Raw genomic sequence first — 26,847 nt, 5'->3', positions numbered from 1 at the left:
TCTTCCATCCCTGGTTCACTCCCCAGGTGGCCACAATGGCCAGACCTAGGCTGATCCGAAGCCAGGAGCCAGGAGCCAGGAGCTTCCTTCGGGTCTCCCATGTGGGTGGAGGGGCCAAGGACTTGGACCATCTTCTGCTGCTTTCCCAGGCCATAGCAGAGAGCTGGATCAGAAGTGGAGCAGCTGGGACTCGAACTAGCGCCCATATGGGATGCCAGCACTGCAGGTGGTGTAGTGATAAAGCCAGCCCCCAAACTTGATCTTAAATTCCTGGCTCCTGGGGCGGGGGTAGGTGAACACGCACTGACTGCTTGTGGGGGAACAGGTTCTGGGGGACTCCCAGGAGGTCGCCCAGGTGCCGTCACAGGGGACAGGAGGATTCTGAGGTCACAGCCGGGCTGTGCAGCAAAGAGCTGCATTTAGACAGTGGAGACTCACAGACTTGGGGTTCAGGCCAGGCAGTCGCCCCTGTGTTCTACCAGCCTGAGCCAAGAACTCCATGGCATGAGGGTCCGAGTGTGGAAGGTGCCGTGGCCGTGCGGCCGGGGCTGCTGCAGGGTGTGTGTGGCCCGCAGTTCTCCTGTGGCTGTGGGCCATGCCTGGTCCTGCACGGTTAAGACCGGGCCTGGCCTGTGTGTTGGTGTGGCTCCCAGGGTGCAGGGAGTCAGTTTCTGTGTGCAGCCTAAAACCTCGCCAGCTGGCACTGGTTCGCGGAATGTTTCTCTGGCTTCTTAGCCCCTAGAGCCTCGCTCCTTTCAGCTGGTGGTTACCCTGGCCTTGACCCTCGCTTGTCGGCCACGCTTGTACCACAAAAGGAGAGCATTCCTGGTCTAAGTGAAGCCAGAACAAAATATTTACTGCCTCGGGGCAGTCAGTGTTCCCGGGACAGCAAACACTGGACTGGGTTGGGCATCCGAGGTCCTCGGCGGCTGGCTGGGCGCTGTCCCCAGGGGGAACAGGAAAGCAGAGTGGGGGAGTCTGGGAGGCTCGGCCGGGCAGCAGACAGAACAGAGGGCACGGGGTGGCAGGCAGGCTCAGCTGTCTCTCCCACAGCCCCTGCGTGGGGCGACGTGTGGGGTTGGAGGCTGGCAGGGGCCCAGGGATGGCCTGGGGGCATCCTGGCCCTCCTTCCTGCCTGGGCAGTGGCCTGCCCAGTGAGCTGGGGCGTCCTCGGCCTCTTCCCAGCGGTCTCGGCGGTGGGGCACCCCGCACCGTAACAAACATGCTCATTCACGGGTTCGGCCTCTACCTCTGCAGGCTCGGGGCTCCAACCCAAATCCCAGGCCTGCCCTGTGAGTCTCCCTTCTTTCCACCCAAACTGGGGAAGATCCCACCCTACATTCTTCTGCTTGATCTTAGCCCAAATGCTTAGCTTTTCTCTACCAGGACGTCACAGAGCTGTGACTGAGGAATGGTGACTTCTGGCAGGCCCCTTCCTTCGTCCACCTAAGGAGCCTACGGTCCACTGTCCTGTCCCTGCCACCTGCCCCGCTCCGTCTTTGCTTCCCGTCTCTGTCTCTGTGTCTGTCCGCTCTCATCCTGTCTCTGTCCACTCTCGCCCTCCTCCGTCTCCGTCTCTGTCCATTCGCGCAGCATGGCTTCCCTTCACAAGCATCAGGCATAAACACGTGTTGCAAACTCGCAGCCCCGGAAGTGGCTCTGGGTGAGGTACGACGGGACTGTGCCTGCTTGGTGCCGGCTCCAGGATGAGTCCCCCAGTGGCAGCTCGGTGTTGCCCTTGCCGCTCAGATTTAAAGGTCAAGTTCCTACAAGGAGAAAACGCCCTCTGGGGCCGGCCCTAAACCTCCGGGAGGTGTGGGTGGTTGGTCTGTGGCTTAGGAACTGGTGCTTACAGGAGTCTGGGCTGGGGGAGGGTGCTGGCAGGAGGGAGGCCAGGTAGCAAGGCAGGGAGGGAGGCAGGCAGGCAGGAGCGAGCTAATGGGAGGTCTGGCAGGAAGAAGACACTTCCGAGGGCTCCAGGTCAATGCTGTGTCTGGCAGGTGCACAGGGACACAGGGGAGCGCCTTCTCAGCACCTCACGGCCTTGCCCCTGGCTGCTGGTTGTCCACTGGCCCCACAGTGGGCAATGCAGAGATGCCAGGGCATGTACAACGTCAAGGGAGACGGCATGGAGTCCTCAGAACGGCGACTGGTGTCTCCAGGCGGCCAGCACCCTGGCTCCCTTGGTCTCCCGACCACACACTGGACCCAGGGGACCAGCGCCACCTGTGCTACACTCGCTCAGCCCGCACAGGCCCCCCCTCTGGTCTCTGACCCCACCCAGCCCCCATGCCAGCCGTGGGTCCCTGCCCAGCCTCTTCCTAGGACTCTGTCCTGCAGCTCCGCAGACAGAGCCATGCTGTGATCCACAGATCACGCGTGTTTTGCACATTTGTCTGTGTGCGTGTTTTCCTGGGATCAACAGATCGCATGCATCTGTGTGTGTTCCGGGGAGAGGCCCACAGGCTCCCCGGGGCAGCTGCCCACGCCCTAGTGTCCACTGAGAAGGCTGCAGGCCCTGGCTTAGGCTGCCGTGGTGAAGTGGCCGTCCCACTCCTGGGCGGCAAGGAGGACCCTCGCCGTGGTGACGCCTTGCTGTCTTCTGCACCGTGACTCCTGGGGGGCACGAGGTGATGGCTGATCCCCGAAGCTCTGCTTCCCGCAGCCTCGCCGGGCCCACCTCTGCCGCCGGGATCCACGCTGCCCGGCACAGCTTGGCCAGCTCCATCCGTCAGCGCTGTCGGTCTGAAGGGATGACACAGACGTCTCCCGCTTGTCCAGTTCTTAGGTGTCAAACACAGCCCGCGTGTTCCGCCTTGGGGGGCGGGGCATGTGAGGCCGGTTCACAGGTGGAAGGCTGGGTGATGCCCAGCGCTGCTGGAGGCCCCAGGTCCGGGACCCTGAGGGAGGCTGGGAGAGGAGCTGCCAGCAGGGAGCTCAGGCAGCTCTTCCCAGGAGGTAGGAGCATCATTTTGGGAGGATGGAAGTCTTACTAGGTCTGCACAGGATGGAAGTCTTACTAGGTCTGCACAGGCATCTGGGGGGAGTCAGGTGTCCGGAGTGAGGTGAGCCGGGCAGCCTCACCAGTGAGGCCGGCAGAGAGGAGGGGGCGGGCACAGGGAACTCTGACCCCAAAGTCTAGTCCCCGCGGCAGGTGCCTTCGGGACCCGGGTCCCCCCGCTGCCCGGCCCCGCGCCACGGGCCGCCGTTCCCGCCGCCGCCGCGTGGTGGCGCTGTGTCTCCAGGTTTCCGCCGCGGCGGCCGGTGTGGACGCGGGGTGAGTCATCTGTTTATCGGGAGGTTATTTTAATCTAATTTTGGCCATCTTTGCTGTTCCACACTCGCTGTGGTTCCCAGCGCCAGCAGCGTGCATGTCTTGAAGGAAATGAGCCGTGACGCGGGGCGGGAGGCGGGGACGGGCCAGGTGAGCGGGGCCGGGATGATCCGTGCTCGCCTCCCGGCCCCGGCGCCCTGAGCCCGGCCGCCCCGCACGGCCCCGGCTCCTGCCCAGCAGTGCCCCCCGCCTCCCGCACGGCCCGCCCCCGGCTCCCGCCCCGCACAGCCTGTTGTTCCCGGGACCCGGGCTCCCGCCCCGCACGGCCCGGGGCCGCCTGCCCTTTGCCCGGGGCTCCCCGTGCTCTCTGGACGTCGGGGGTCCCGCCCCGGGGAGCAGAGCCCGAGGTGGCCGCTCGTGCCGGCCCAGCCCCGAGGGCCGCAGGCACTGGCCGCGGGCTCTGGAAGGCTCTGGAAGGCTCTGGAAGGGGCCTCACGGGGCGCGGGCAGAGCCAAGGTTGTGGTTTGGAATGAATCTGGACCCGGCCGTTTCTCCCGAGGCTTGGAGGCGTGGCCGATCTCACCTTTAGGCGTTCATGGAAAACTGCGCGTCATAAACTAAGCGTGCATTCCAGAAACCTTTGGTACCCAGAGTTGGCGCTCGCGTCCTTGTCCACGAGCTTTCTGGGGGTGGAGAGGGCGAGCGGCAGCCGTCTCCCCAGACCAGAGGGCCAGGGCTCAGCGGGTTCCCACTGGACACGGCTGTGGTGGTGCTGGGGACACGGAGCCGGCGTCTCACAGCTGTGCGGGATGGCCCCACACCTGTTGTCTCCTCCGGGGCTTTGGCACTGCCCGGTGGTCAGGACCATGCGTGAGGCGGCCGTGTGGTGGGGCCGCGTGGCTGGGGACCGCTCTGTCCACGCTGCGGCCTGAGGGAGGGCTGTGTGTGCGGGCAGTGGAGGGGTGAGGCTCTGGGACCGGTGGCCGGGCCCATGCAGCCCCCTTTCCCCGTTCAGCTCTGTGGGCTGCTGGACTGCACTGGCTTGGGCCGGTTTCTGGGGAAACAGAGACACGGCGTGTGCAGCGCTGCCCACAGATGCACCTGTGCCGCCCCGCCCGCAGAGGTGCAGGCACGCGGCTGCTGTCACTGGAGGCAGGCAGGGGTTAACTGCTGATCCCTAAGTGCCGGAGAGTGTAGATCTGGTATCGCCCTGGCGTAATGGATGCCTGGCTATGGATTGACAAAGATAAAGTATCACAAAGATTTAAAGAGATAGACAAAAAGATAAACATCTCCCGCCTGCGAAGGCACACATTCCGGATTGACTGTTCAATTATTTATTTATGTCGAGGCGCACATCAGGTGTTTCCTGCAGGCTTCTAATAATAGCGCTCAGCAGAGCTCCTTCCTGTAGCGTGGCGCTGGCAGGACAGGGCAGTGGCGCGGCGTCTCCAGCGCGCTGGCAGGACGGGGCAGAGGCGCGGCGTCTCCAGCGCGCCGGCGGGACGGGGCAGTGGCGCGGCGTCTCCAGCGCGCTGGCAGGACAGGAGTGTCTAGCTGTTCAGTAGCACAGGTGCTCGGGGAGTGAGAGAACCCTCAGCGAGGTCTGCAGATGCCGGGGCCGTGGTGACTGGGGCTGCTGGCCTTTCCCAAGGAGGGCCTGGGAGATGCCGCACATCCTGGGGCCCCCAGGCCCCGGGGCGGCAGAAGAGGACACAGCAGCTCCCGGGACGTGGGTGCACACTTGGACGCTTGGGGCCAAAATGCCTCCTTTCGCTTCACGACCAACGGTTTCAGGTCTTTCTATAAAAAATAAAACATGGTTACCTTTGGATGAGGTGGTTCTGCCGAGCCAGTGCACTTACACGGATGACAGAGGGGCTGCCTGGGTGGTGGGGTGGGGGGTGGCCCACAGACCCCATGGGCCTGCTCTGTAGCCCGGTCCCTAACCCCCAGGAGATGCGGGGATACCTTGTGGGTGTTCCTGGACCCACTCATTTTGGGGGGCGGGGTAGGAAGGAAGCGTCCGGCTTGGGCAGCAGTGCAGGAGGGGAGGGAGGCGGGGGCTGTGTGGGGGCTTTGCCGGCCCCGCCGAGGGGTGTGGGGAGCATGGAACACCAGAAAGGAAAGGAGCTGAGTGACAGGACAGGGCGCGAGGCGCGGCTTGTGGCCTCCCCGGATGCTCCCCGGGCCACGGCAGCCGCCACACGTGGGTCTGCTTTCCGTGGGCCATGTGGAACACATGTCTGTGTTCTGGCCAGGAGCACGTGGTGCCCCGCCAGGCAGAAGCCCCGCCCTAAAGGGAGGAGGAGGGCAGGGGAGGGCTCTGCCGCTCTCCTTCCTGGAACGTGCTGGCTTGCTCCCTGGTGCGAGCTCTGGCGAGGCCGCGGCCGCCGGTGTTCTGCAGGGACCAGTGGCCACGGGGGCTCCTGCTGGGGCTTGGGCAGGGCGTCCTCAGCATCTGGACCCGACAAGAAAGCGCCTTGGTGAATTCCCAGGCAAAGGTTCTCATTCCCCGGGAGCAGCAGAGAGCAGAGGGAGGAGCTCGGGGCCTGGCCAGCCCCACACCTGCACGGCTGCCGGGAGGGGCCTCTGCGCTGGGGCTGGGGTCTGTAGCCCTGCCTGCCTTTCCAGCCCTGCGCTCTGCGCTTCCGTTGCCGGGCTTTGGCTCGCCGCCATTTTGTCATTGGCGCCAAGCTGTGGCTTCTTCGCTTGCTGTGCCGAGGGATTCCAGGATCCCCAGGTCCGTTAAAAACTTGTGGAAAAGGAAATAAAGGTTCATTGTTGGGTACCGAGTTCTGGAACCCGTGCATAGTTTCCGCACTGCACACATTTCCTTGCCTTGCTCATGACGTGGCATTGAAGACCCCCACGTCTGTATCCTGACTCCTGCGGACACTCAGTTCCAGCTCAGGTGCCCCCCTCAGGGGCTCTTCCCTGACCACAGGGCCTACAGCAGCCAGCCCGCCGTGGCCCCAGCGTCTGTCCCTCTGCTGGGCCGTGTGTCTCTTGTGCTGTGCCTGTCGGTGTCGGTGTCCCCGTGTCTCCGTGCCCCAGCATCTGTCCCTCTGTAAGGTCACATGTCTCTTGTGCTGTGCGTGTCGGTGTCTGTGTCCCAGTGTCTCCGTGCCCCAGCGTCTGTCCCTCTGCAGGGCCGTGTGTCTCTTGTGCTGTGCCTGTTGGTGTCTGTGTCCCCGTGTCTCCGGGCCCCAGCGTCTGTCCCTCTGCAGGGCCGTGTGTCTCTTGTGCTGTGCCTGTCGGTGTCTGTGTCCCCGTGTCTCCAGGCCTCAGCGTCTGTCCCTCTGCAGGGCCGTGTGTCTCTTGTGCTGTGCCTGTCGGTGTCTGTGTCCCCGTGTCTCCGTGGATCTGCAGGTCAGGCAGGCCCGCTGTGTCCACAGTGGCTGTGGCTGCGCATGGCGCACGCTGGCGGGATGACGTCCTAGAGAAGTGCCTGGCCGGTGGATCCCCTGGGGCACCTGGGTCTGGGTTCTGGCTTTGGTCTTGGCTCGTGCCCGTGTGGGCTGCACCAGCGCAGGCTGTGCCTTTCTGTGGAGACCTCCAGTGGCCACGTCTCTGGGAATCAGCTCCTGGTATCGCTACGAGGAGATATTTCCAAAGTAGCCACGCTGGAAGTCAGCCTCTTCCTCACTCAGACGTCCTCGCGGTCCGCGCACCGTGTGGAGTGTGCCGCAGCGACTGGAAAACATCGCCCCAGTGGTGCGGACCCCATTCCCGGGAACGGCGCCATCGTGGTGGGAGCAGAAGGGGAGAGGACGCTGAGGAACCACAGCGGCTGAGGGGGCTGTCACCTGTGGCCAGGGCACCATGGCCCTCCCCCAGGACGGCACTGCAGCCACGGCCCCCCTTCAGGCCCAGCCCCCTCCTCACAGCCAGCCCCCTCCTTAGGCTCAGCCCCCCCCCAGCCCAGCCCCCTCCTCACAGCCAGCCCCCTCCTCAGGCCCAGCCCCCCCCCACAGCCCAGCCCCCCCTCACAGCCAGCCCCCTCCTCAGGCCCAGCCCCCCCCCCACAGCCCAGCCCCCTCCTCACAGCCAGCCCCCTCCTCAGGCCCAGCCCCCTCCTCAGGCCCAGCCCCCTCCTCACAGCCAGCCCCCCCCCACAGCCAGCCCCCTCCTCAGGCCCAGCCCCCTCCTCACAGCCAGCCCCCTCCTCAGGCCCAGCCCCCTCCTCACAGCCAGCCCCCCCCTCACAGCCAGCCCCCTCCTCAGGCCCAGCCCCCTCCTCACAGCCAGCCCCCTCCTCACAGCCAGCCCCCTCCTCAGGCCCAGCCCCCCCCCCACAGCCCAGCCCCCTCCTCAGGCCCAGCCCCCTCCTCAGGCCCAGCCCCCTCCTCAGGCCCAGCCCCCCCCCACAGCCCAGCCCCCTCCTCAGGCCCAGCCCCCTCCTCAGGCCCAGCCCCCCCCACAGCCCAGCCCCCTCCTCAGGCCCAGCCCCCTCCTCAGGCCCAGCCCCCTCCTCAGGCCCAGCCCCTTCCTGTGGCTCAGTGCCCTTCCTTTAAGCTCAGGGGCAGAAGGGAGGGCAGGAGGGAGGGCAGGCCATGCAGGGGCTGGGGGCGGAGGGAGGGCAGGCCATGCGGGGGTGGGGGGCAGAGGGAGGCTTGGATTCTGAGGTTTCCTGAGAGTGAGGACGCCCGGTGATTCGGGAGTGAAGCTGGACCGTCCTCAGGCGCAGGTGCCGAGGGCGTGGCCCTGGCCGTGCCAGATGCCGCTCGTGGCGCCGCCCATCAGTGGCTGTGGGTTCATGACGGCGGTCAGTGGGAAAGCAGGCTTTGCTCAAACTTGGGGTTTACCTTTCAGCCGAGTTCCCTGAACCGTACCTGCGTTACACAGGAAAACAAACACCTGTGAGCTGACGCCGTGGCGTGATCTTCCTGGAACTGGAGATGACCGAGTAGTTTCTGTAGGGTGGCGCTGAGACCAGCTCTGTGGCAGCACGCGCTCTGCCCTGCCCGCGTGGGAGCCCGACTGGGGGCGAGGGCTGGCCCATCCCTCCCTCCAAGCCTCGAAGACCCCAGGTGGGCCCCGGAGCCCTGACGAAGCATAGGCCATCTTGTGGGCCTTCACCTTGAGGCCAGCTCCCAGCACAGGCCGGGGCCTGGCTGGTGGGGGGGCGGCCTCAGCTGCAGGTCTTCCGTGGCTTTGTCACCAGTAGCCTTCAGAGTCCTCCCCACGGTGTGGCTTGAGTGGGCAGAGCTGAAGGTGTGTATTTGGGTGCAGACATTGTCTACTGCGCCCACAGCCTCGGGGGCGTTGGGGGTAACGTGGGACAAGTGCTTCGGGTCAGAAGGGGCGCCCCCTCTGAACCCCAGACGCGCCGACTGTCAGCTCTGCGGACGTTTACCTCCCCCGGCCTCCGTGTCTTCATCCGTATGAGCAGAAAGGCCATGCTCGTCTCAGGCTTCTCCTGAGGCCAACGGGAAGATCCAGGAAATGATGAGACGGGTGCCGGGCACGTGGCGGGTGGGCAGGGTGCTCGGAGCCATGGCAGGTGCTCTCCGTGTGGCTCAGCAGCCTCGCTGAAAGGCTGCGATGTCCAGACATCTTCTCAGGCCCCGGGAAGACCACTGAAGCCACGTGCGGGGCACGGCAGTCAGCTCTGTCATTCTGGGTCTCAATTATGTCCAAGAAGGGAGGCTCGAGGGTGGGACACCACGGCCTGAGGCTGTGGGCCACAGGGGGTCTTTAGTGTGGGGTCCTAACTGGTGAAGCGATCCAGGGTTGGTGACACCGTGAAGAGAGGGCTTGGAGGCAGAGCGTGGAGTCCAGTGGAGGTTGGACGAGTCCCGCTGAGTCGTCTTCTGGGTCGGATTTCTAGAAAGGTCCCGAGCAGATGGGAAACTCGGTGACAGCTTTCCTGGGCCAGCAGTGGCCAGCACTGGCAGCCGAGGGTGGTCTCTCGTGCCAGGAAGGGCAGGGTCCCTGAGTTTGTTCTACTCACACGTCTCATCACAAGCAAGGGTGGTCCACGAAACACTTAGGATCCAGGGTGGTCTCCCAGGATTAAGCCTTTTCCTCTGAAATTGGGGCCCAGCACATGTAACTATCCGCAGAGATGGGACCACTAAGATGCGCTCGTGGACCTGACCTTGTCAGGGTGCAGGGATGAGGTGGGGCATGTGGGCCAGGGCGTCTCAGGACAGAAGGCAGCAGCAGAAGATTGGGGGCCCTTCTGGGTGAGAGGTGGGGGCTTCTTTAGAAACCTTGCCAGGGCTGTTCTCACTGGAGAAGTAGTGGGGCCGGGGCCCTCGGCACTGGGAAGGGGGTTACGGTTTGCTTTGCCCTTGCTCTATGGCCAGGGCTGTGCTATGCGTCCTGTGCTTCGAATGGGCTTTTAAGGCAGCTACGTAAACGTCTTTATCGGTTCCTGTCGCTGTAACAGTTGCAGAAGACGCAAAGACAGTGTAGAATGGCTAAGTGTCAGTCTGTCTTGTGCTGCTGAAACAAAATACCCAAAACTGGGTAATTGACAGGGAACATAAATTCAGGTTCTCACGGTCCAGAGGTGGAAAGCGCAGTGGCATCTGGGGAGGGCCCACTTGCCGTGTGCTGGCGGGAGGGAATGGAAGGCGAGCTCGTGGGATGCAGCAGGGGACCGCTCCTAGGAGGCCCCGAGCCTCCTGCAGTGGGGGGAACCCTCATGGCCTGGTCCCGTCTTAAAGGCCCTACCCCTTAATGCTCTCACATCAGCAACACCTGAGTTTTGGAGGGACACCCTGAAACCACAGCACTGGGGAACTTGGCTGAGGCTGCACGGCAGTGAGCAGCGGGCCAAGCCCATGCCAGCGGCTCTGGGACCTGCGGCAGCTCCTCTGCTTGCACAAGGCTGTAGGAGGAAGTTCCCATCCGCCTGAGCATCTGGCACAACAGAGACCGGGGTGTGGAACAGTGGACAGAGGGTGCTGGTGTGATGGGCAGAGGAGCAGGAGGAGAGGGGAGAGCGGGCAGCAGGTGCCGAGTGCCCAGTGTGTGGCACGTGCTCCTCGGCCCACGGGGGACGCCGTGGTTCGAGTGTGACGTGTCCTCTGACCTCAGGCCGGAACCCACACCCGAAGCCCAAAGTGATTGACAGTGAGAGGGTGGAAACTTCATCCAGCCCCGGTGCCCAGGTGCGGGTGACTTGATTGAATCGGGTCAGCTGAGTGAGGCCTGTGGTCGGATCCTGGTGGCTTTCCAAGGGGAGGGAGAGCTGAGGCCCAGGCCCACGCTCTCCGACGCCTGCCGTGGCTGTCTGTGACGTGCCGTGGGACGTGGGGCCTCCACAGCCAGGAGGCGAGCTCGCGGCCTCACAGGCGGCGTCGCAGTCGCAGGAATGGGGTCTGACTCGCAGGCTCTTGCTGTCTCTCCTCAGCCGGGTCGTTCCTAGCTTTGTCTGCAGGCGAACTCGGTGCAGGCACTGCCGAGTGCCTCAGAGCGTGGCGGGCCTGGCTGTGGGCGAGTCTCCGGCACAGAGCACCAGCAGGCAGGACGGGCTCGTGAGCGTGGGGAGGACGGGTGGGGTCTACAGGGTTCTGTGCCTGCTTCCTGGAGTTGCAGGGCTGTGTCCCCCCCGCGTGAGGCACCTGCTCCCACAGTGCCTCTGCCTAAGACCAGATAGGATGCATGGGGAGGCGGGCTGTGGGCAGACACAGTCACTGAGACACCGAGCCTGGAGCCTGGGTGAATGCCGGGCCCTCCTGTCCCCTTTGTGAAGATGGTCCTTGTGCCCAGCAGCGTCACGGAGGTGGAGTGAGGTAGTTGCCATGGCAACCTGAACACACACCTGGAGGCCGGGCGGCCCCTCTGTGACTCTGGGCGAGGGTTGCATGTTTTGTGCTCCAGATTATCCAAGTTTACTATGGAACACTTGGCCAATACGGACGACAGGGAAGTCTAAGCAAGCAACTGGAGCTCTCAGTCCCCTTTTGATACCTTGACATTTTCCTTTCCGGTTTGCGTGGGTGTGAAATTGGCTTCGACGGGGTTAGCGCTGGAGAGAAGCACCTGACCCTCAAGGAAGAGCTGCGAGGGGTGAGAGCAAGGGTACCCCCAGAGCACGTGCCAGACGGAGGGAGGAGGCGGCCCAGAGCGGGGTCAGGTGAGGTCACCTGGAGGCAAGGCCGCGGGGCCTGGGCGCTGGAGCCGGGGCCTCTGTGGCGGGGCAGGCCCCGGGCTACACGGAAAGACCCCGGAGCTCCCCTCTGCCCACCGCTCCCATCCTCCAACCAGTGTAACACACGCCGTGTTTCTCAGGAAATTAAAAATCAAATTAAGCAACAGGAAAGTTTTTTCCGAGCAAATTTTAGGAGGAGGCTGTTTATGTAACCTGACAAGGGGCGGGGTTCTGGAGCCCCCAGCTCCGAGCCCAGCGGTGGTCTCCGAACCCCCTCCTTCCTCGTCAGGGTTCTCCCCTCGGGACGCCCAGCACCCTTCCCGCCCCGTTGGTGCTGTGCTCCCCCACACAGGCTCCTGCTCAGCCGGACGCGCCTCGCTGGGAGTTCGAGACACTGGGCTGTGCAGGGCTCTCCGAGCTGTCTCAGAGGAGCAGCGACGGGCCGGGGTCAGGGGGCAAGGGCGGCCATCGCAGACTTGGTAAACACCACGGCTTGTTGGGGATTAGCAGGAAACCATGAATAAAATCGCTGGATCTGATAAGGGATTATTCTCCCAGACAATTAGAGATGCTTCTCACTGCCCTCTTCCCCTTGTTGGAAAACAGCCACAGATGAAGGTCGCGAGCTGGAGGCGTGGTCAGTCTCACCCACTTGGAACAGACAAGGGCCCAAGTCCCCAGCCTCGCGCTGCCCCCGCACCCTGCCCGCTCCTGGCCACTTTGGCTTCTTTCAGTGGTGCTGTTCTTATCGCCTCTTGCTTCAGCCTCAGTTTTTCCTAAGCGTCAGATGCTGGATGGGCTGGAAGCTCGTTCAGGAACTCTCGCGCTGGGTGGCCGGGACCAGCCTGAGAGAGCAATGTTTTGATGCAAAAGAATAATTCATTAGCGAAGGCAAGGCAGGCGCGTTTAAACGTCCACAGTGCATCGCTGTGTGCAGAGGGCTCGTCTCTCAGTTCAAGGTCGCGGCTGAGTGAGATGTTGTCAAGAGAGAAAAAAATAAATAAAACCGACTGCGCAGTGGTGCTCAGCCGGGCCTGGCCATTTAGAGTGTGCTAGACATGCCGGGAGACCGCTCCACCAGCAGCAGAGACATCCCTCTGGTAGGAAGCGTGGGTGTCCACGTCAGGCTGTGCACTTGCGCAGTCACGCCGTCGCCAGGGGAGGGGGGCTCGGGGCTGCGATTCTGCTCCTCTGACTGCAGCCCGGGGCCCTCCCCACACACGCGGCCGAGGCTCACCCTGTGTCACAGCCGCGCCGGTGCTCTGGGAGTGACAGGCACAGCAGGAGACGCAGGGCTGCAAGCTGGGCCCTGGAGGCTGTGCCAGCCACCTGGGCCCTGTGCGGCTGGGTGCTCAGCTGTGGGCCGGGCGTCTGCTGGCTGGGGCCGACCTGTGGCCCAGAAGCTGAAACTGGAAAGGAGCCCGAGAGGGGTTCAGACGACGCTTCCAAGAGAACTTGAGCCATGGACGGGGTGTTGGGGAGGCAGGGTCTCCTCCAGGCACACGGAGTTAATGCAGAGAAGCTGCGGGGTCCATGGTAAAGCACCCCGAGAGCCTGGGTGACAGGTCAGGGGTCAGACAGCCCAGCTGACAGTCCTGCTGGGCGACCTCCAGCCCCCGCCGAGCATTGTCCGGGTCAAGCTGCTCCGCCATGGCGTTGGATAGCCGTGACCGTGAGGCCCCTGCACACTCGGCTTCTCTCTGTCGTGATCGGATCTTGAGGGTCTCTGGGCAGTTCCTAAGCCAAGGCGGCCGCTCCAGGAGGGCCCCCCAGGTGCGATGGCCAGTGGGCTGTGGAGGAGGCCACCCAGAAGACACGGGACGTGACCGAAGCAGGTGTCACTCTCAGATCCATGGGAGTAGGGGCCCTGGGGACACCTGGGGGCTGGCGGGAAGTCTGGAGGTGGTGGTGCTGAGGCCGGTGTGTGGGTGAAGCTCCAGTCGGCCCCTGGGGAGCCCTACGGCTATTTGTGGTGTCTGGCGCTGGAGCGGCTGATCCCGACTCTGGCCCTGCCCGAAGGGTTTCATGTAGCAGCTGTGGGGTGTGCTGGGTTTTGTCAGTGGATGGCAAACGCCTGGGTGATGTCTCAGGACTCCCCCCACCCCCCCATGGGGAGGGGGTTTCACTAGGTCAGAGGTGGCAGGTGTAGCTGGCTTCAGACGACTCCGGTCAGGCCTGACCCACAGCGGCGGCACCTTGATTACCTGTATGGAGCATCCATCCTCACGGGAAGCCGCTCTTCCGCGTGGGAGCCCTCCTGATCCCGGGTCTCCCTTGGTGGCTGCCTCCCCACCCTACCTTTGGGTTGGCTCAACCCGTGGCGATGTCCTAGGTCCACCGAGCATCCTGACAGCATGAGGGTACGATGGGCCCCTCCCTCCCTTCCCCACCCCTCTGTCATACACCCCCCACCCTGAGATAAGTTACACACCCGCATGTACTGCAGTTATGAATTTCCTAAAAACAGAGACCACAGTTTATGGAACCTGAGAGTCAGCGTCGACTGTGTCCGCCATCCCCACACCTCGCTCAGCTTTTCCCACTGGCCCCGAACGCCCAGGGCGGAACTCGCGGACTGACTGGTGTGTCATGTGGTCTGTCTCTCAGCCTCCGTTCTTGTCCTTTCTTTTGCCTCTCACGACACTGACTCTTTGAGGAACGTGGGTCACATCTGTGGGGCGTCCGTCGTTGGGGGGCTGCTGGCTTTGCTCAGGCTGCCGGTCAGGTTGTGCACAGGGTGGCGCGCTAGGGGGCGCTGGCTGGCGGGGTTGGCTTGGGGCGGCTGAGGCGCCCTCTGCGGGGGCAGAACCCGGGGGCCCTGGGTCTCTTGGGAGAGGCACCCTGGGCCTGAAACCGCCTCTCCTGTGTGTTCAGAGTCCAACAGCCGCCGGGCGGTGAACCAGGGCTACGTCGCCAGCCTGCTCAGGCTGCACCAGGACTGGCACAGCCACGACGCGGCCGCCGCCTGCGTGCCGATCCGCCGGGGCCTGCTGCTCTGCCTCAGGAACGTCACCACCGTCCGCTCCGGCAGGGAGGCCTTCCTGGCGGCGGGGGGCATGGAGCTCCTCTTCAGCCACGCACAGGTGGGTCGCATGGCAGCCCCGGGCTGCTGGAGGGGCCGCTCCCACAGAGCGGGGCGCCCTGCCTGCCGCCCGGCTCCTGCTGGGTCACGCGTGTACTCGTCCCCTCGTGCCTGTGGGGGGGAAGCTCTGGGAGCTGCAGCGGGTGGGGGCCCTGGCCATGTCCCAGCCCTGCACCTGCACCTGCACCTGTGACTTGCAGGACAGTCACCCAGCGTCCCTGGGCCTCAGCTCTGGGAAAAGTGGAAATGATAGTGCCTGTGTCGTTGCGTGGACGCCACAGCCCCGTGGAGATGCTGCGTGCTGACAGGGGCTTGTCATTCCTCACTTCCTGCTGAGCGTGAGTCCTTGCTGGGAGGCTTGGCTGCGGCCCACAGGACCTCGCACCTGCAGGGCAAAGCCCCAGCGGGGCAGGCGGACGCCATCTTGCCAGGACAAGGCTCTCTATGTGAGATATTGGAGCTGAGGGGACTACAGTAAAGAGGTGACGCCAGGGGCCCGCGGGAGGCGCAGTGGGTTAAGCCACCACCTGTGACGCCTGCAGCCTGTGTGGGTGCCGGTTTGAGTCCCGGCTGCTCCACTTCCAATCCAGCTCCCTGCTAATGTACCTGGGAAGGCCCAGACGGAGTTCCTGGCTCCTGGCTTCAGCCTGGCCCACACCTGGCCGCCGTGGCCACTTAGGGAGTGAACCAGTGGGTGGAGGACACGTCTCTGTCCTCTCCGTACGCGGAAGTGACAACAACTGCGAACAGCACAGGCGCTGAGCACCAGCGGAGAGAACAAACTGCCTGGCGCTGCCGCTCCCCGCGCTGCTCCGCCGTGCCCGGCCTGGGACGCCATCTTGCTGGGGAAGGGGTTCTGTGTGGGAACTGAGGGGACCCTGCGGCACAGAGGTGCCCAGACCCAGAGACCCTGAGGCCGCAGAGAGCGAGGAACAAAGCGCGCTGCCCACTGCCGCTGCCGGGGCTGCTGCCATCTTGCCGGGCAGAGGGGAGCAGAGAGCTCTGAGCGCCCCGCTGAGCACAGCCCCGGAGTCCTTGTCCTCACCACCTTAAATCCAGTCTAGAGGCCTGGCTGGGGTCTCAGCAACTACTTGGCTCCACTGAAGGATTCAGGCTGCCTCTCCCTGCCCAGAGTGCCAGACCTGGGTGATGGCAGGAAGCTCTACGTCCACTTGTTGGGGGAAGCCAGCAGCCCCTTGGCAGCCTGAGGCCCTGGAGACAGCCAGGGCATTTCCTAGCCCCCAGAATCCTGCAGCCGCCAGGGTTCTGGGCACGGCCCTGCAGCCACACCTGCGTGCTCTGTGTGACGTGATGTCCCCTGGGTACGTTGCACTCACCTGTGGCACCCAGAAGGCCCTACCTGAATCCCTCTGCTTCCAGCCACGAGCCCAGCACAGCTGGCACTGACGCCGTGCGATCTGGGTAAGATCCAGGTATCTTGCAGCTCCAGGACTGGGACTGTGAGCATGACTTGTTCAGGGTCATCAGGACACACAGGGCAGGGCCTAGCGGGGAGCCTGCTGCACCCCAGTGCTCCAGACCCACTCCTGCCGGTGCACGGCCTCAGTGTGCCCTGTGTACCCCTGGGGGGCTGGGGTGAGTCCCCTAACATGGCCCACTGCCTGCCTGGTCTCTCAGTGCTGCAAGCCGCAGCAGTAGTCACACCACGCAGGACCTGGGAAGGCCCTGTCCGCGTGGTGCAGTCTAGGGCCACAGCTCCTGGTGCCGCTCCGGTTTGCCTGGTGGGACAAGGGGACGGCCTGCTCTATGTCCTACAGCACCAGACACATGGCTGCAGTCTTCACGCGCCTCAGTGCGACGACTCCCAGCCCCGGACACTGGGGTCAGTGGTAGCACTGTCTCCACAGACTGCGGAGGGCAGACGCTGGGGCGCTCATAGACACAGCTGTCACTGTGCCACTGGAGAAGTCACTCGGACGTCGCATGTCTGGGCCTAGCCACAACTCCGCCCAAAGCAAGGGATGCCCCCATTCCATCCAAATAGGAAATTTCCTGTGAGAACTACTCCTTAGGGAAAGGAGCTTTCACGCCGCAGGTGCGGGAGTCGTGAAGATGCAAGGAAGACGACACCTGTGGCGGCCCACGGTGCTCATCCAGTAGATCTGGGGGACGCCAGGAGACGCCGGACACAGAGTTCAAAGTAACGGTAGTGGGAAGCCAGGTGACAGGCGTGAGAGCAGAGGGAAACGAAGGTAAAGCTGTGGATGGCGTGGTGGGGACTGCACGGAAGAAGCAGATCTCCGAGTTCACGCACCACCAGCCAGCCTCACATGGGATGGGAAACGCGGGACGCTGTCTCCCTCAGATCTGGAACAGGACCAGGATGTACACTCTCACCGTCTTGTTACGTAGTAGTGCAAGTGGTAGCAAGGGCGATTCGAGGGTAGAGAGAAGTAAAGGCATCGGAATTTGGAAGGAAGAAGTCAAAGCGTCCATGTTTGCAGATGACGTGGAACTGTACATGGGAAACCTCAACACCAGGAAGCTGCTGGGGCTGACACACCAAGCCAGGATACAACGTCAACATACAACAAGCAGTAGCATTTGGATGCACCAACGATCTTGCTGAAACCGAAGTCAGGAAAGAAATTCCTTTCACAATAGCTACAAAAATTAGGAATAATGTAACCAAAGAGTGAAAGATATCTACAATGAGAATTGTAAAAATTGATGAACTGAATAGAGAATACACACAAAAATAAACAAAGAAACTCCTCGTTCGTGTATTGGAAGACTTAGTATTGTTAAAGTGTTGGGGCCGACACTGTGGCAGGCATCCTACATGGGCGCTGGTTCGAGTCCCGGCTGCTCCACTTCACATCCTGCTCCCTGCAAATGCACCTGGGAAAGCCGCAGAGGACGGCCCCTCACCACGAGGGAGCGCCTGGCTCCTAGCTTCGGATGGGCCCAGCTCTGGCTGTTGCAGCCATTTGCAGAGTGAACCAGTGGATGAAAGACCTCTCTCTGTCTCTACCTCTCTCTGTAACTTTGTCTTCCAAATAAATAAAATAAGTTTTAAAAAATGTCTATAGTACCTAAAGCAATCTATGGATTCAATACAATTCCTAGCAAAATGCTGATGACGTTTTTATAGAATTAGAAGACAACAGTCCCCAAATTCACATGGAATTGCAAAAAGCACTGAATAGCTAAAGTGATCCTGAGGGGAAAAAAAATAGAAAGCTGGAGGCATCCTAAGATAGGATTTCAAAACATACCACAAAACTACATGAGTTAAAACAGCATGGTACTGGCCTAAAATCACTCAGGTCAGTGGAACAGAATAGAAAGCCCATACATTAAATCATGAACATGCAGCCTGCTGAGTTCTGACGAATGTACCGGAACACACATCTGGAAGGATAGCGCTTTCAATAAATGATCCTGGCAAAACTGGATGTGTGTGTGTGTGTGAAGGACACTAGATCCCTGTCACCTTATACAGAAATCAACTCAAGGTGGGTCAGAGACCTAAATGTAAGATTGAAAACTGACATTTCTAGAAGACAACCTGAGAGGCACTTCAAGACATTGGTGCTGGTGACTTCTTGGATAAAACTCCCAAGGCGCAGGAAAGAGAAGCAGAACCGACAGACGGGATTCTGTCAGACTCAGAAGTTCTGCACGGCAGAGAAACGTCACCAGAGCGGAGACGTCCAGGAGAATGGGAGAAAGTGTTTGCAAGGGAGCTGACAAAGGGTTAATACCCAGAACAGACCAGAAGCTCAAAACACTCAACAACCACAAAAAACCCCAACCAATCCAGTCAGGAAATGGGCAAAGGACCCGAACAGACATTTCTCAAAAGAAGAAATGCAAATGACCAACAAGTGCATGGAAAAATAGTCTCAATATCGTAAGTCATGAGGGAAATGCAAACCAAGACCACAGTGGGCTATTACCCCACCCTTGTCAGAATGGCTGTCATCAAAAAGAGAGTACCAGGTGCTGGTGAGAGTGTGGAGAAAGGGGCTCTGTACACAGTTGGTGGGGTGTAAATGAGTGCAGCCCCTGTGGGAAACAGTGTGGAGATTTCCTTACAATCTAGAAATGGAGCTGCCATAGAGCCCAGCAGGTGCACTACTGGGTGTGTAATCCCCAAGACGTGAGCTCATTGTATCCCAGAGACTCCTGCTGCACCACGGCCATCAGCACTGTTCACGAGAGCTGACCTGGGAACAGTGAAGGCGTTCCCCGTCGGGTGACGGGATAAGAGACGGGCACGCGGTGGGGTATTACTCGGCTGCGGAGAGTTGAGTCCTGGCATCGGCAGCCACATGGATGTCGCGCTGAGTGAAACCAGCCACACTCAGACGATGCTGCCTGTTCCCCTTACATGTGGGAGCTGAAATAAAAAAAAAGCACTTCCATCTGAGCATTGAATCTTGATTCCCAGGGGCGGAGGGGGCGGGGTACACGGGACTCTGTGTTACTGCTCACATGTGGTTTTGTAAACTTAAAACTTTTCTGAATCGTTACAATAACCCCTGTCCTGCTTCTGCTGTGTGTGATGTCATCACGCGCACAGAAGACATCAGCTGGGTGCAGCAGGAACCCTGAGCACTCCCACAGCCTCGGCCCCTCCCACTGCCGGCCCCCGCCCCGCTCCACGAGCCTCCCCTCCCCACACAGACCACGAGCGAGGATCCTGCTGGAGCTCCACTTAAGTGTGTGGGGGGGTGAGGTTGTGAGAAGACCCCTGTGGGTGCCCTGAAAGACTATGAGGGGTCCTCGGTCTGCAGGAGCAGGTGTGGAGTGGCCATGAAGGGACCGCGTGTTGGAGGCACACAGCGTCAGAGACCCAAAACGTTGCTAAACTTTGTGGCTGTCACACTTGAGCATGTGTGAGGGCCCCGGAGGACGTGTTGAAGTGCAGATTCCAGAGTGTGTAACGCGGCTGCTCTGGGGAGCGCAGGGTCCACGTTTCCAGCAGGCTCTCGGGCCGATGCTGGCGGTTCGGGTGCCTCGGACCATGAGGGTGAGCTGCTGAAGTCACAGCCAGAGTCACCGTGGCTCAGAGAGAGGAAGGCCTGGCCCCAGTGCCCCGAGCCTCTCGCCGAGCAGGACCAGCGGCTGTAGCGCCGTGCGTGCATGGGGGAGGCTCCAAGGCCAGGAGGGAATGTTGCCAGCCTGGAGTCGGGAGCCAGTCCCGGAGGTCGGACGGGTCTGAGATGGTTCCCCGGTCACTCAGCAGTGGGCTGGGGCTGGGGCTCACAGGAGGGCGACAGTCAAGGTGGTGAGGACCGGCCTCGGGCAACCTGTCGCACACAGGCGCAGGGCATGGTCACGGCTGTGCAGGCGGTGCACAAACCGCGCGGGGCAGGAGAGCCCCTCTCGGTCTCAGCTGCCTGGGGAAGCCTCAGAAGGGAGTCTTGCGTCAGGCCAAGAGAACACTGGTTCTCTCGGGGAGCTGCCAGGATGTGGCCGGAGGAACGGGCGTGAGAGAAGCAGCGTGGAAGTGGCAAGCAGCCGGACATCTGGAGGCGGGCACGGGGAGAAGGGCCAGGGTGAGCCAGAAGGCCACACCCGGGGAGCTTTCCCATGGAGGGCGGTCCCTGACGGAAGCTCTGCCACCTCTGTTGGTGGCCTTGGGATTTCCCCACCTGTGTCCCAGGTGTTGTGGGGGGAGGGGACACAGGCCGAGCCGGGTGGGCATCAGAGAGCAGCTCCCCTGACCTGAGATCCGGAGGACACGGGTGAGCCGGGGTCAGGACCTGAGGGCTCCCAGGAGCGGGGAGGTGGTGGGGCAGGGCCAGCTGAGACCCCGGAGCTGCGTGGACTGAGGGCTGAGGCGGCTTGCGGTGGAGTTGGAGCCAAGGCCGGGCTTGCCCAGAGCTCCTGAGAGCTGGGGTCAGTTCCCTCCAGTTCAGGCACAGGTGGAGGAGGAGGCATTCCCGGCTGGCGCTCCCTAGGATGTGAGAAAGGATTTGGATTCTCCCCCTGCCGGTTTGCTGCAAGGGAGTGGCTGACGTGATATGGTCTGCTTTGATTTCTAAATTAACAATAAATACACATGCAGGTCACACAGCGTGGACCTCCTCGAGGGCGCGGGTCCGTGGTGCTGGGCGCACCGCTGTGCACCAGCACCGGCGCCGGCCGTGTCCGGAGCGTCTCCGCTCGCAAGCGGGCTTTGCAGTCATTTGACAGCTAAATGTGTATTCAAACCGTTTTTCCTTGATCTCTCAAGTGAGCTCCCTGTGACGTGTGTCTGGCAGGGTCCCGCAGTGGGGACCTGCGCCCCCAGGTCCCCTGCTGTGACTTCCTGGCCGGAGCAGTTGCGGCCGCAGCAGGAACAGTGGCCAGCCCGCTGCAGCGAGTCAGCAGACAGAGCGCCCGCCGACACACTGAGACACCCACGTGCACCCCACGCTCGCTCTCCATTTAGCAGACCTGCTCTTACATTTTTCTCAGTGTCTGAAAAGAAAGGTCTTGTCATGTTCCATTATTGTCAAAATGCTCCGTCTGCAAACCCAATTTTTCTTTGCTTTGGGCGGCACCTAGAGGGACCGGCACTGTGTGTGTTGAGCCAAAGGCACGCGGCCTCGTGTAGGTACCTGGGACCCAGCCTGCTCGTCTGATTTCATATTTCATCTTTCCCCTTCATGTGTTCTCTTCAGAGAGCGGCTGAGAGAGAAGACGGACTCGCGTCGACTCAGCTCTTGTTCCCTGACTTGGGCAGTCATTCAGGCCGACACGTGGGTGGCTGCAGCAGGAGCTCGCTCCCCCCGCCCCGCCTCCCGCTACCCTGGACAATGGCTTGCTTTGCGTGAAGCCTCCCTTGAAATAATTTTGAGTCTATTTTCAGGCTAAATTTATTCCGATCCCATATGAGCTGTGAAAGAGAAATACAAATGCAAGCTCTGTAGTAGAGAAAACTCCACACGCGTGTTCACATGGGACCACCTCCACGCAGGCCGTGTGTGTGCACTTAGGCTGTGTGTGATGTGCGCCCTGAACTCCTGTGGCGCGAGGGGCGCGCACTTGCACGGTGGGGTCTGACGCATTCTCCCCTTGCCCAGAGCCACCTGGAGGACAGCAGCGTGGAGCCCGTGGTCTCGGCCATGCTTCAGATCCTGCGACAGTGCTGCCCGAGGAGCCCCCTGCCCCTGGCCACAGCCAGCTGCGCCTATGCCGCCCCAGCCCCTGGGAGCGTCACCCCCGCCCCTCCGCCGGCTCTGACGGACGGTAAGAGAAGTGGGCAGCCCTGGACTCTGGACGAGCATCTGCCTCATGGCTATAAGTAGAGGAACGTAGATAAAACTAGAATCCATTGTTTCACCAGCCAACCGTGGTTGTCTAATAAGCTAATTATGGATAGAGATGAAAAAGCCATTTTTCATACACAGGGCGAACAAACATGGAGCTCACTCATTTGGTTCTTAATTACCAGCGGTCCCCAGGGTGCCTGGAAGCTATTGACGGCCTGCATGGTCATCTGGCCGATTAAAAAAGACCTGTTCGCCATTCCACCATCAGCTGCTGTCTCCTGCCACTGCGCTGGCTGTGGTGGGGTTTGCTCCCGCCAAGGGTGACACGGAAATGGAACGCCTGCTGCTTCAGACCCCGTGCTGGTCTAAGGGGGTCTGCTAGCGGGATCAGTCAGTCTGCAGCGAGGTGTCCGTCCACCTCGTACCCTGGTCTTTCCAGCTTTGTCTTCCCGCCACGGAACGCACTTCCTGGACACGATTGTGTTGCTGTGGCATGGGCTGCTGTCTGGGGACCTTCTGAGTGACCTCCTGCACTTGCAGATTAGGGGCCCAATGCAGGTGATCTCCAGGCTACGGCACGGTTTGTTAGCTTTGGTGGCGTTCATCCTGGGAGTGCCTGTGAACGGGGCCGGGACTCCAGCGATGGCCACTCGGCGTTCCCTTTGCATTTGTGGGGGAGGGGGCGCGGACTTGGTGATGTGGCTCCCTACGTGCCAATCAGCTCCTGCGTGTCAGGAGCCCGTGCACCTGGTGACGGTCCCTGGTCTGTGGGAGCAAAGGGTGCTGAAGGTCTGAATCCCGAGCCAAGGGCCCGGCTCACCCTCTTCTTTCCCCCCCTCCCAGAGGAGTTTGAAGATGACAGCGACGAAGAGCTTGACAAGGACTTGGATCCTGAAGACGTGAAAGAGGTGGGTGCTTCCGTTGCCCGCCACGTTCCCATCAGGCCGGAGCTCGCCTGGGCCGGGTGTGAGTTTCAGGGACCTGCTTTGTGCTGCCATCCAGTGAAGGGACACTGAAGAGGTGACAGGGCGGGCCTGGGTTCCCTGTGGCCGCTTCCGTCTGGCAGGTGGAGCGCACGGTCGCTGTGAGGTCAGAGGGCATCTGTTACGGGCCTCAGACGCCGTGTCGGTGGGAGCGCAGGTGGACACTCGCTGCTCAGAGTGGTCTGAGTGAGCGAGTGCAACTGCAGCAAGAGGGGGGGTCCCCCAGGCTTTCTAGAGGCCCCCTCCCGGCTCCATGGGTCTCTTCTTCCAGCCACTCGGCCCAGGCCTGCTGCGCCCTGCGACTCCACTGAGATCTGAGCCCAGGGGCAGGGCCCTCCCTGGAGATGACGGGGCACCTCTGGCCACTGGGCCGTGCTGCTCCCCGGCCCCTGTCCATGGTGGCCTGGGCTACAGAGCAGAGGCCCGCAGAGGCCGGTCTCTAGGTCGGTCAGCAGTTGTTTCAGGCTGTGTGGACGATGCAGTCTTTGTCACGAGCGCGCAGGAGCGGGCACGGACAGCGAGTAGATGAGCAGATGTGCCTGGGTCCCAGCGAAAGCGTGTTTACAGACACAAGCAGGGGTGGCTAAGCCGCCCTGTGCTCAGCGATTCGCCGTGTAGCTCCTGCTTGCAGGTGGCTGTCCTGGGCGTCATAGAACGTTCGCGGCGTTGCTGGCCTCTGCCCACGGGGTACAGGCAGCACCTGCCCCTCCTCCCCAACCGTGGACCAGAAACCGACAGAATCGCCCCAGGTTGAAAGCCACTGCTCCCGCACAATGATAGTTTGTCTATGGGTTGTAATTCCACCTCCATTCCTCTTGGCACACGTGGGCGTGGGCAAGTTCCTTCAAGTTATGGATCCTTCATTTTGGTCATCTCTAAAGTAAGTCCCAGAAACAGATGCTGCCCTTTGTGACATTCCTGGGGAGGAAAGCTGAATTTAAACCACCTCCCTCCTCCCTCCTCCCTCCTCCCTCCTCCCCTCCTCCCTCCTCCCCTCCTCCCCGCCTCCACTCCGCCCCTCCCCTCCTCCCTCCTCCCTCCTCCCCCCTCCACTCCGCCCCTCCCCTCCTCCCCCCTCCCCTCCTCCCTACTCCCCTCCTCCCCCCTCCCCTCCTCCCTCCTCCCTCCTCCCCTCCTCCCCTCCTCCCTCCTCCCTCCTCCCCTCCTCCCCTCCTCCCTCCTCCCCTCCTTCCCTCCTCGCTCCTGCCCTCCTCCCTCCTGCCCTCCTCCCCTCCTCCCTCCTCCCTCCTCCCCTCCTCCACTCCTCCCTCCTCCCCTCCTTCCCTCCTTGCTCCTTCCCTCCTCGCTCCTGCCCTCCTCCCTCCTGCCCTCCTCCCCTCCTCCCTCCTCCCTCCTCCCCTTCTCCACTCCTCCCTCCTCCCCTCCTTCCCTCCTCGCTCCTTCCCTCCTCCCTCCTCCCCTCCTCCCTCCTCCCTCCTCCTCTCCGCCCCTCCCTCCTCCCCTCCTCCCCCCTCCCCTCCTCCCTCCTCCCCTCCTCCTTCCTCCACTCCGCCCCTCCCTTCCTCCCTCCTTCCTCTGGAGGTCTTCATCCCATGGTCCTTGCCTGCTGGTGGCACCAGCACTCACACAGGGATGGCCCTCGGCCTCACGTCTCGGTTTACACGGCTATTGACAGCCTGGGCGGCTCAGGGTTCTGTTGATAAATAGAATCATTTCCGAAGTCATCAGGAGCAAATTGGCTCTTGCCTGGGGCCGGGCAGTGCAGGCCCGCGGCGCGTGTGCCGCGTGTGAGCGGTGCTGGTGGCTGCAGTCATCCATCTCTGCCACTCCCCCTGCCCCCTGCTTACTGTGTGACAGCGGCGTGTCTGACGCGGGGCCTGGCGCCGTGCGGATCTGATGCGGGGGCAAGGCTCGGGGCCGGGCCTGGCCTCACACACGCGGGGAGGGCTTTCAGTCAGCGCCCGCGGTCCCCGCTCTGCAGAGTGGGACCTAAACAGGTGCACAAAGCCGGCTGGGAGAGGAGTGTGGAGAACGGGGGAGGCCTGGAGACTGTTCACCGACAGCCTTCAAGCCAGGGAGGACCGCGGTGAGTGTGTGTGTGAGCTGTAGGGAGACGGAGGCCTGGCCCCGGGGATGGGCTCTGGGTGCGGCGAGAGCAGGGCCCTGCTCTGCCCCTCGTGTCAGAGATGAGGACGAGAAGCTGGGTGGGTTTTATTTCTGGTCACAGAGCTGACTCGGGCTTGAACCTGTGGCCGTCTCTTTTGAACATCGTAGGCGACAATGGGGACCAGCCTCTGCGCGGGGAGGATTAGAGGGGCCTTTCATCTGGGAACGGTCCTGGGGGTGGAGAGCCCAGGCTTCCTTTGATTGGGAGCACAGCAAACCCACACGGGGGAGAGAGGCCAGGACCAGTGCGGAGCGGGCGTCGGCAGCGGTTTCTGTTCACAGAGCACTAGGTTTGGACAAAGGGACACAAGGACTACAGGGGTGTTTCCATGCTCACGCTCCCGGCCTCCTCTCCCACCTCCTCGTTTCAGTCTCTTGTTTCTTCCAGGCACTCTGTGGGTGAGATCCACATGCAGCCTGCTGGGGCCGGGGACGGTCGTGTCACACAAGCACATCGCCCAGCAGGCTCTTATCCTCAGAGCCCTCACGGTGCAGTGAGCCTGGGGCTGGCCCGACTCAAGTGTGGATCCCTCCTTCCCAGGGCGCACACTCAAGTCTGGCAGGAAACATCTGTACCCCAGGGCCCAGGCCAGAGAGCGCTGTGTGGGCGCCGGAACCCAGTGGGAGAAGAGAGGCCCAGGCTCCGTGCGGGCCCAGATGTGGGTCCACCCCAAGGTGTGCACACGGCACTTGGGGGCGGCATAGATGGCGGTGGGAACCTGCTGTATCCCTGCGCTGCGGACTTTCGGAGACCAGAAACCATCTCTGTGACAAGGGCACACCTGGCTGTTGTCCTGGGAAAGTGGTTGTCACTAACAGATGTGCACAGCTGGGGCTGTGTCCCAGCGAAGCCTGACTTGAAAAACAGCAAGTGTGCTGACCTGCGCTCTGAGGCTGGGTGTGTCACCTCGCCACGCGTGGAGTGCGTCAGCCTGAGGCCCATGGGAGCCACAGCACCCCCGGCTCCAGCAGGGAGCACAGCCGTGCTGGCTGTCAGGGACAGTTTTGCTCAGTGGCTGCCGGGGCTCAGCCGAGGGCCTGGGGCAGGCGGGAGGTGATGGCGGACATTGGGAGGGCAAGAGTTCTGGCTACGGGATTGGTCTGGCATGAACCACACCTGAAAGTCATTGCAACCAGCTCACATGATTTACTTTTCTCTTAATTTTTTAAAAGATTTATTTATTTGAAAGGCAGAGTTACAGAGAGAGAGAGAGAAAGAGAGGCAGAGAGAGATCTCTTTTTTTTAAAGATTTATTTATTTTAATTGAAAGTCACAGTTACACAGAGAGAGAAGGAAAGGCAGCGGTCGGTGGGGGGGGTCTTCCATCTGCTGGTTCACTCCCCAAATGAGTGCAATGGCTGGAGCTATGTTGATCTGAAGCCAGGAGCCAGGAGCCAGGAGCCAAGAGCTTCTTCCGGGTCTCCCATGCAGGTGCAGAGGCCCAAGGACTTGGGCCATCTTCTACTGCTTTCCCAGGTCATAGCAGAGAGCTGGATCAGAAGTGGAGCAGCCAGGTCTCGAACCAGCACCCATATGGGATGCTGGCATTGCAGGTAGTGGCTTACCCACTATGCCACAGTGCTGGTCCCAAGATCTTCCATTCGCTGTTTCACTCTTCAAGTGGACACAATGGCCAGAGCTAGGCTGATCCAAAGCCAGGAGCCAGGAGCTTCAAGGTCTCCTGTGTGAGTGTAGGGGCCCAAGGACTTTAACCGTCTTTTGCTGCCATCCCTGGCACATTAGCAGGGAGCTGGATGGGATGTGGAGCAGCTGGGACTCTAATTGGTGCCCATGTGGGATGCTGGCATGGCAGTGCCAGCCACACGTTTCTCTTAAGTGGAAGTGTGGAGGAATATGGCAGAAGGTGGAAGGAATATTGTATTTTCTTTTTCACTGGACCAGGACTTCGTTTGATTTAGGCCTCCAACACTGCCAGGTTTTTCTTTAATGAACCAACCATACTTGTCAAACACATGGTAGACGTTTCTCCTTGATGTTGCCAGGGAAACTTGATGGAGGACGTGGAGAGAGGAAGGGAGTGGGC

At 61.7% G+C, this 26,847-nt stretch overlaps 1 protein-coding gene across 1 annotated transcript in view; it reads left to right on the top strand.

Moving 5' to 3' along the window:
• AGBL1 (AGBL carboxypeptidase 1) overlaps positions 1–26,847 on the top strand; it is a 599,820-nt gene that overhangs the window by 65,235 nt on the left and 507,738 nt on the right. Inside the window, exons 7-9 of the mRNA XM_062204897.1 lie at positions 14,256–14,464; positions 21,504–21,669; positions 22,536–22,600. Of these exons, the coding sequence (XP_062060881.1) occupies positions 14,256–14,464; positions 21,504–21,669; positions 22,536–22,600 (440 nt within the window). The remainder of the gene's footprint in view (positions 1–14,255; positions 14,465–21,503; positions 21,670–22,535; positions 22,601–26,847) is intronic.

The sequence above is a fragment of the Lepus europaeus genome, chromosome 11 (genome assembly GCF_033115175.1).
Source record: "Lepus europaeus isolate LE1 chromosome 11, mLepTim1.pri, whole genome shotgun sequence".
Taxonomy (NCBI): domain Eukaryota; kingdom Metazoa; phylum Chordata; class Mammalia; order Lagomorpha; family Leporidae; genus Lepus; species Lepus europaeus.
The sequence above is the reverse complement of the archived record's forward strand: the minus strand, read 5'-3'. Positions and strand labels throughout refer to the sequence as shown.